This window comes from Carlito syrichta, unplaced genomic scaffold (genome assembly GCF_000164805.1).
Source record: "Carlito syrichta isolate Samal-C Ts95f unplaced genomic scaffold, Tarsius_syrichta-2.0.1 Scaffold83815, whole genome shotgun sequence".
Lineage (NCBI taxonomy): Eukaryota > Metazoa > Chordata > Mammalia > Primates > Tarsiidae > Carlito > Carlito syrichta.
The window spans coordinates 569,691-578,889 of NW_007027911.1; the positions used below are offsets into that span (position 1 = coordinate 569,691).

The 9,199-nt window shown below is 56.1% G+C and overlaps 1 protein-coding gene across 1 annotated transcript in view; it reads right to left on the reverse strand.

Moving 5' to 3' along the window:
- The window catches only part of DPF3 (double PHD fingers 3), an 81,783-nt gene that overhangs the window by 24,727 nt on the left and 47,857 nt on the right, over nucleotides 1–9,199 (reverse strand). Inside the window, exon 5 of the mRNA XM_021711409.1 lies at nucleotides 7,575–7,653. Within this exon, the coding sequence (XP_021567084.1) occupies nucleotides 7,575–7,653 (79 nt within the window). The remainder of the gene's footprint in view (nucleotides 1–7,574; nucleotides 7,654–9,199) is intronic.

Here is a 9,199-nt window from a genome sequence, read left to right on the forward strand (position 1 = left end):
GCTGCACATGCCCTTGTTCTTCCCTCTGGTGGAGACTGGCCAGAAGGCCTTAGCCCCAGAATGGAGGGTGAGTGGGGAGGCAAGCTGGGCCTTGGCCGTACAGGGCTGTCCCTCCTGGGCACTGTGTCTCCCGGCTCCTCACACAGATCTGCCCGCTACCACTGCAGAGCCTCCCTCCCCCACCCCCACAGTCCTCCCTCATGAGCCCCTTCCAATCTGCACACCTCACCAGACAGGTTGCACATACACCCACCCCTCAAGGCCAGCTGCACACGTGCTCCCCCTACACCCAGCCTTCCTATGGCTTCTCATCTCCCCTCAGGCCACCCTTGATGCTAATTTTAAACTGGATTCTTCTGGACAGCAGCACAGGGGCTAGGCCAGGGCAGGGAGCCGCCTTCCTGGGACAGGCACTGACTGGGATTTATCACACCCCAGTGCCTGTAAGTTCCATGTCCTCATCAGGGAGCATGACTTGCTTGCTGTGGGAATTTTCCATGTGTAAATGTGGCTCCCCGTTAAAACCAGTAAGGATGGAGACAAGCAACAGGACTGTTTCAAAATACCACAGCACCTGACTCTGGGTCCCATAGAGAAACACGGGGGCCCGGCCCCAAGCATGACACGCGTTTGTCAGTGGGACCCAGTCCTGTCTGCTGAGAGGTGGGGCCTGGCTATGATGGGCCCTGGGCCAGCCTCCTTGGGTCAGCCCATGGGCTAGTGGCCCTGGCAAGTCGTTCAGCATTCCTAAGCCTCAGTGTCCTTGTCTGTCAAATGGGATAGCAGGTTATCTGCACCTCGAGGGTGCTATGAGACCTGAATGGGTTCGTCCTTGCAGAATGCTCCACACAGGGCAGCATATAACATGTGTTCCACACATGAGCCGTGTCTGAGCATGCACTGGACCTGACCCTGGACCTCACATCCAGCCGCCGGGCACAGTACACACTGCACTGGGATGCAGCTCAGTTGTCAAGTGCACACATTTTCTCAATTGAGTATAAAGTAAGTGGCTATTCTGGAGCATGCCCGGCACCAGGCAGTGAGTGGCATCTCATTCAATCCCCTTCTAAGCCACTAAGGTTAACACTGTCCTCACTTGACGCATCAAAAACCTGGGGCTCAAAGAGGCTCTGTGACTCTCAGGCGGTCACAGCTCGGAAGTAACACAGCAGGTTCCAAGCCCTGGGCTTCTGGCTCCGGAACTGTCCATCTTCTTCTACACATCACGCGTCAGGCAGCACTGCGGAGGCCTGTTCTAGCGAGTCCTGCTTTCGCATGCCTTTAGTTAGCCTAAATTAAGAGTACAACATAATCCTTTTTTTCTTATTTTCTAGAAATATGGTCTCACTCTGTTGCCCAGGCTGGAGTGCAGTAGGACGATTACAGCTCACTGCAGACTCGACCTCCTAGGCTCAAGCGATCCTCCTGCTTCAGCCTCCCAAATAGCTAGGATTACAGGCACGCACCACCACAACACCTAGCTGATTTTTCAAATAATTTGCAGAAAGAAGGTCTTGCAACATTGACCAGCCTGGTCTAGAGCTTCTGGCTCAAGCAATCCTCCCACCTCAGGCTCCCAAAGTGCTGGGATTACAGGTGTGCGTCACAGCACCCAGCTCTATGATTTCTTTTAATATTACAATAAAAAATCATTCAAACATTAAGTAGTACTGTCAATTGTTAATTAGAGAGGGGAAAAGAGAAAGGCCAAAAATCAAACCCAACTACCCTAGGTGTGGCTGTCCCAGGCCCCTGGGAATTTGCTAGAGTCCTCTGTAGGGTCTCTGAGCCCTGCTGGGGGTGACTGACACCAGAGCTGCCTTCACAGGGCAGTTTCCCTTGTTGGCCCAGCCCCTCCCAAGCAGCCCTTCCTTCTCCCACAACTTACACACAGGTGCTTAGGTCCCCTGGGGAAACACACCCAGGAGTGCCTGCTGGACGCTCCCCTCTGGACATCCTGCTGTTCCACAGACTCCGACATAGGCCTCATCACCCCAAAATGACTACCTCTCAGGTGTTCCAGCCAAGCTCCTGTCATTTCCAACCCCTGACCCGTATCTGTCATCTGTGGTCCTGGGTTCCCTTCCCTGAAGCCCTCTGTTTTGCTGTCCTCTCATTCCTACTGTCCCTGCACCCAGACCCCACAGCTCACCAGCACTTGGAACTCCCTGAACACCTGGGCCCACAGAGTCACCTCCCAAGATATCTCTGAATCATCACAAGTTGCCGTTGACTGTGCAGTCCGCCCCCCCCCCGCACCCCCCAAGCTAGTGCCCTGCAGCCTGCCACCCTGTATTCTCCCCAACCTGTGCCCCACAGCTAGCTACCTGCACCCCCCCCAGCCTGTGCCCCACAGTTGGCTTCCCACACACCCCTGGCCTTGCCCCACAGCTAGCCATCAACAATCCCCCAGCCCATGCCCCTCAGCCAGTCGCCTGCACCCCCCAACCCACGCCCTCAGCCATTCATCCACAGCCCTCCAACCCATGCCCCACAGCTGTGCCCAACCTCCACTCAGACACCCACTGTTACCAAGCTGACCCACCCTCTGTCCTGGTAGGCACAATCCCCCACTCCCTCCTCCAGAAACACGTCATCACCATGGGGGTATGTGGGGCCTGGATACCAGGTGGTAATGACACAGGCCTATGCTTAGAAGACTCCTAGTCCAGTGTGAGGGGGCGGACACCGGTCTTCACGGCATGAGGCAGCCTGAGTAGTCGGCACAAGGCCACACGGGTCCAGCAGGTCCAGAGGTGAGTGATTGTGTGTGCTGGTGGGGAGAGGGAGATTGATGACGGGTCAAACCCCAGCTAGGCCCTGGTTCACCCTGACCCTGGAAAGTCCACTAACCCCATCCCCCCAGTCTCCTAATCTGCAGAAGAGTGGTGGCACCACTGCAAGGACTGACGAGCTCATGCAGAGGAAGCCACAGAACATTCCAGACCAGGCACACATCAGCAAGCTGCATTCCCATTACAGCCTCTCCTCCTCCGTCCCCCAACTTGAGATCTGCACCAGGTCCACCCAGGCTCACCAGGGCTTTCTGGCATCCTCTGACATGCTAGACCCAGGGTGCCCATGGTGGCCTCCTTTAAACCCCTGGCCATGTGACCTCCTTATAAGAGGTCAGCCTCTACTGTCCACGTGTACTGGAAACAGGAAATGAGGAAATAGGTGCGAGATCCATTCTGAAGCACACAGAAGCGAACCATCATGGTGGCCTTCCCCGCACATGCTTCCCCACATGCCTGCCGAGCCTGGGCAACAGGACATTCTCAACTCTGGACAAGTGCAGACGCTCCACAGCCACCAGCCCCTCCCAGCTCACCCCAGACCCACAGCTGGAAATGAGAACCCAGCCCGAGAACTGAGACCCGCAGCTCTGCCTCCAGAAAGCAGTGGAGGCCTCATGCAGAGGCCAGTGCCGAGCAGGTGACCTGTGTGAACATCCAACAGGCAGACCACAGGATCATGCCACCAAACACACATCTGTGGTGGCAAGGGGCTCAGGATATTGTGGGGCAGAGGCTAGGGAGGACTTGGTCTTGGCACATGTCACGGATGTGCACAGTCACTTGATCCTGTCACGGATGCACCCCAAGGCCCTCGTGGGGAGGAGTAATCCTAACAGGCTTAAACTTGAGAGCCTGGACTCCCATAACTCACCCTGCCCACCCAGCCTGCAGCAGTCAGCCTCCATGGTGGCCAGGGTTTCGCCCCTGGGTCAGGCACACTGGCTCTCCGCCTTGAGGCCTTGTGCTCAGCTCAGGGGCCATGCTCCGGGGTGGAAGCCAAGCTCCAGGATTGAGGACACACTCTGCAGCAGAGGCCTGTGCAGCAGCTGCTTTCAGGAGATGCCCCAGGCTGGTGGGACCCGGAGGGGGACACTAGACCCTACATCCCGGCTACTATGGCATCTCCAGCTGCAGGACCTGGAACAAGTCCCTCAAGGCTTTGAGCCTTGGTTTCCCCATGGCAACATGAAATCAGTCATCCCCAGCTCCCAAGACCAGCATGGGGGCTGACAGAGATTGTCTGTAAGATGCCGGTATGGGCTCTGACCCTGAGAGCACCACTGACAGGAACTATTTCCGAGGCCCAGAGAAAACGGGCAGAAGAGAAGATTCCCTGTTCCTTCCTTCTTCCCTACTCCCCAGAGCTGGCCAGGCTCAGGGACAAGGTGTCCCTGAACTTTGCCCATAAGCACTGACTTGTGATGTTTCCTGAACAAAGAAATGGAAAAGTGGGTCTCTTGTCAAGAGTCGGCCCCATGGCATCCTCAGGACACCAAGCTGGGAGCAGCCAGGAAACTACCCAGTGACTCAGGTTCCCCAGCAGGGCTCCTCCATGCAGCTGTTCCCTCCCACCACAACACACACACACAAACAGGCTGGCAACACCATGAGAAATGAAGCTCCCGAGGAGACAGAAGCCAAGGCTAGGCTGCCACGTTTCACACCCATCAGAAAGGCCCAGAAAGAGGATTCCAAGGTGACCCACTTAACAGGAGCTCAGCCAGTTTTGAGGGCTCCTTGGACCCAAACATCCAGTTGCAGACAGTGAAGACCATGCCAGGGCTCAGCGGACAGAGGTCAGGAGCCTCCATGTTGGAACAAGTAGCCCAGACACTCTCAAAAGTCAGGGCACCTGAGCAACTCTAGAAAACTCGGACTCCGGGGCCTGCCCCACCCAGTGGCTCTGACTCAGGAGGGCCAGTGGGGGGCCCAGGAATCTGAATTCCAGTAAACATCTAGGCATTGCTGAGCAGCTGGCCCAGGTCTACACCTGGCGAACACCATCAGTCTTTCCCAGAGTCCCATCCCATTGCTTTGCTTCCGGGTCCTGGGCCCATGTTCTCAGGTAATAGATTACAAGAAGGGACAGAGCCCTAGTCCTTAGTCTTGGTAAACATTCAAGACAACTGACAGAGCAAGTCAAGTGTCCAAGCACATGCTGTGGACTGGGGAAAAAACACATTTTGTCCAGGTGATTCCAAATTTCTCTGAGAAGGGACAGATGGGGTGACTGGATGAGGGCAGTGGCCAACTGTCTGCCACTGAAGCCAGACCTAGACCCGAGTCCAGTCACATTCTGAGCGATCCTGACAAGAGCCTATGGAGCACCCCCATTGGGGATACACACCTAGACACTAGTCTAGTCGTATTCTGAGGGGCTCTGGAGAGAGCCCATGGGGCAGCCCCTTTAGGGAATACTCGCCGGGAAGAGTCAGGTACAGTCACATCTGAAAAACAGGTGCCTCCACCCCACATGAGCCCAGACAGGTGCCGGGTCCCAGGCAGCCTGATGTTCTTGTAAATAACCAGTGGCGGGCGGAAGTTGCATGGAGCAAAGCACAGATGCTACAGGATGGCAGGATGCAAATCGGGAGCCCAGAGCGGAACTCTCGGCAGCGTCTCCAAGTTTGCCTTTGTCGAATCCTGCACTCTGAAGTCACCCATGACTGGATCTGCCTCATGGGAGGGCTGAGCTCAGCAACATCTTTGGAAGGAGGATCACGCACCGTGTCATGGGAGAGCCTACGCCCAAGGGGTTTAGGGGAGCAGCTCCAGCTGAGGACTGTGGAGCCTTAAGGGTGGGAGAAACGAGGACGTCTGCAGACTGAGCTGTGCTGACACAGAGCCTGCTGCTCTTGGGGTCGCATGGCTGGCACTCCCTCCAACAGGCGGGCGTGCTCAGGTATAGATGGGAGGAATGAGTCCCTGATCCCATGAAAGAAACCCAAGCACTGCACACCACTGGCCCTAGGCAGAAGGGGCAGCTATAGAGCCCCATCCCTGGGGACACCCGGAGGAGCCAGACACCTCTGGACTGAGGATGCATTAGAGACTATAAAAAGCACTCTTGGCCCGGTGCGGGCGGTGGGCCTTATGACCTCTCCAAAGGTCATTTCTATCCCAAAGGATCACATGTCTGAAGGGCACCAGATAAAAATAAAGTCTATTAATCACCGAGCTGCCATGCCATGTCCTGAGAGGCGCAGAGGAGGGCAGTGAACTGTTCCAGCAGGGAAAGAGGGGAGATCATGCTGCCGGGCCCAGGAAGAAGAGGGTTGCAGCCGCCAAGGGCCAGGAAACCACACCCCGAGCCCCAGACAAAGCACAGGGCTGGAGAGGCAGCACCTTGTGCAGAAACAGGGTGCAGGCAAGAAGCCTTGCGAGACACCTACAGGGAGGCAGGAGCAGAGGCCGGGAAGAGATGGCACCATGGGGAATCAGAGGAGGCACACGGGGGTGTCTGGGTGTCAGGATGAATTGGGAGACACAGAGATGGAGCACAGGGACCCGCCATACACAGCAGAGGCATGAGAAAGAGGCTCTCTGAGGGGGCAGCCACTCAGCTTAGCCTGTCCTGGAGCCTGGGCCTGCCCTGCCCCCACTTGGACAGGCCTGCCAGGTGTACATGCTCCCATAGGGTCCTCCCAGGGACACCCTTGACTGTGCACCAAGCACCCATGCACTCAGAGTGTGGTTCTTCCAGCACAACATCCCCATCCTACAACACCCCCAGGACAATGGAACGACATCTTAAAATCAGGATGTGAGTGGAGACAGAGGACAAGGCCCTGCACACTACCATCCCATGGAGGTGCAGGTCCCACCCACGCTGTCACAGGCTCACAGCAGCCATTTCCCGGCAGAGCTAGTCCCCAGAGATGGAGGGAGGTGGTGGGAATGCAGCTCAGGGTGCTGCCTCTGGGGGTCTAGGGCACCCAGCCGCAGAGACGCTGAGGCATGGGTGTCAGACCTATCACCCAGCACTCTGGGCAATGGTGGCTACTAGCCGACCATCCCCTCAACACTGCAGGTTCCCTTGGGGGCCCTCATCCTCTGCAGACCCCACACCTGGGCCAGGCAACCTCTTATCCCAAAGGAGCTTCTGGAGGTAGCAGGGAAGGTTGAAGAGGGCCTGAGGGGTTAAAGGGGGTGGTTGTCACCTGCCCTGCTAGGATTCGGTGGGGAAGAAGGGGTGACTCTCTGGAATGCAGGAAGACATAGACAATGAATCCTACAGAAACAGAGAGAGGGAGACAGAGAGAGAGAGAGACGTGGAGAAAGAGAGAGAGACTGAGAGACAGGGAGAAAGTGAGAGAGAGGGAGACAGAGAGAGACACAAAGAGACAGGGAGAGAGGGAGAGAGAGAGAGGGAGGGGGAGACAGAGACAGAGAGAAAGACAGAAACAAAGAGAGAGGAAGTGATAGAGACAGAGAAAAGGAAGGAGAAAAACAGAGAGAGAGACAGAGACAGAGAAAAACAGAAAGACAGAAGACAGAAAAAGAGACAGACAGAGCAAGAGAGAGAAACAGAAAGAGGGAGGAGACAGAGAAAGAGAGAGGCAGGCAGAAAGAGACAGACACAGACACAGAGAGAAAGACAAGGAGAGACAGAGGAGGGCTGGCACTGCAGGGAAAGGGGTGCATCTTCTGCACGGGGACCCAGCGGCAAGAGCAGGTAGTGGCCAGGGCAGAATCCAGGGGTGCCCAGATCCTGGGGACAGTCAAGCAGTACAGGGGGGTCGCCTTTGTAGAGGGTGGGGCACCCCTACTTACTGTCACAGACGTAAGGCTTGTCATGGTCTTCCTGAGAGGCGGCGTCATGCCTCCTCCTGCCCCCCGCAGAGCCGCGAGCCTGGGGAAACATTGGGTGCAGGGGCATGTTATTACAGCTGTCCTTGCAGCATGGACACCTCTCAAGCCTCCTCACCCCACCCTTCCATACTTTGTGTCAACACCAGCCCATCTTACAGGCAAGAAAACAAAGGCCTGGAGACAGCAGGTAACTCACCCAAGTCACTCAGCAGCTCCCATGATCAGCTCATTAAACCCTCACAGCGCCAAGAGGCGGATACTACTCTGTGCCCGTTTTACAGATCAGGGGACTAAATGGCTTGTCAAGGACTCACAGTCACCAAGTACAGAGCCAGGATATAACTCGAGATGGTGTGACCAAAAGGCCACATCTCCCGAGCTCCCACCACTGCCGCCACAGGACCTCACGCCAGCTGCCCTGATTCACCAACACAACATGGAGACACAACCACATCACCCCAGGATCCGGTGCCCATACGTCCCACCCTCAAGCATCCCAAGAGTCAGCCGGGGGGAGCCCACCCCACTCTTGCACACTCACAGGAGCTGCCTCAGGCCTCAACCAGTGACAAAAATCCTGACCCCACAGACTCCTGATGCATCCAGCGCCACCCTGTGTCAGCTCCCAGAGGGTTGGTGTGATCAGGGTTGGGGAGGAATGAGCTCCACCTTCCAGAGTGAGGGACCAGCCAGGACGCGACTGGTGGCTCCTGGCCCCAGGACAGGTTATTTTTAGACCCATGCGCGACCCACACAAATCACGTGGTGGCACCCTGGCCTCCTCTGGTCACTCTCAGTTACAAGGAGCAGAGACTCCCAGTCATGGAGGGCCTGCAGAGTCTCTGGGGACAGAAGCAGGGGCAGAAGAGGGACCAGATGCACTGAGCGGCGGAGGGGGATGCACAGTCCCAGGGGCCGGACCTGAAACAGGGGCCTGGGATTCATGACACAAAGGCCTGTGCGCTGACACACATGCTCATACACAGATGCACACACATACTCTCACACATTCACGAGCGCACATGCTCACACACACACTCACAAGCACACACACACATGCTCACACACACTCACAAGCACACATGTATATGCTCAGACACGCTCACTCACACAAGCACACACACCCATAAGCACACATGCACATGTGTACACACTCATAAGTACACATACTCACAAGTGCACGCATGTATACACGCTTACACACTCATGTGTGTACCCACTCACAAGTGCACACACAAGGGCACACTCACAAGTGCACACTCACATACACATGCACACATCCACATGCTCACACATGCACACATTCACAAGTATACACACACATGCTCACACACTCACAAGCAAACACTCTCACATGTTCACACACATGCACACACCTACTCACAAGTGCACCCACAAGGGCACACTCACATACACACAGGTGCACACATTCACACCCTTACAAGCACACTTACACACGCACACACTCACAAGTGTACACAAGCTCACGCACTCACATCCCCCTCAACACTGCCTGCCAAGATCCCACCTTTGCCACCTCCTCAGCCTGTCTCCAAAACAAAGTCCCTTTCCCCCTCAGTCTCCCC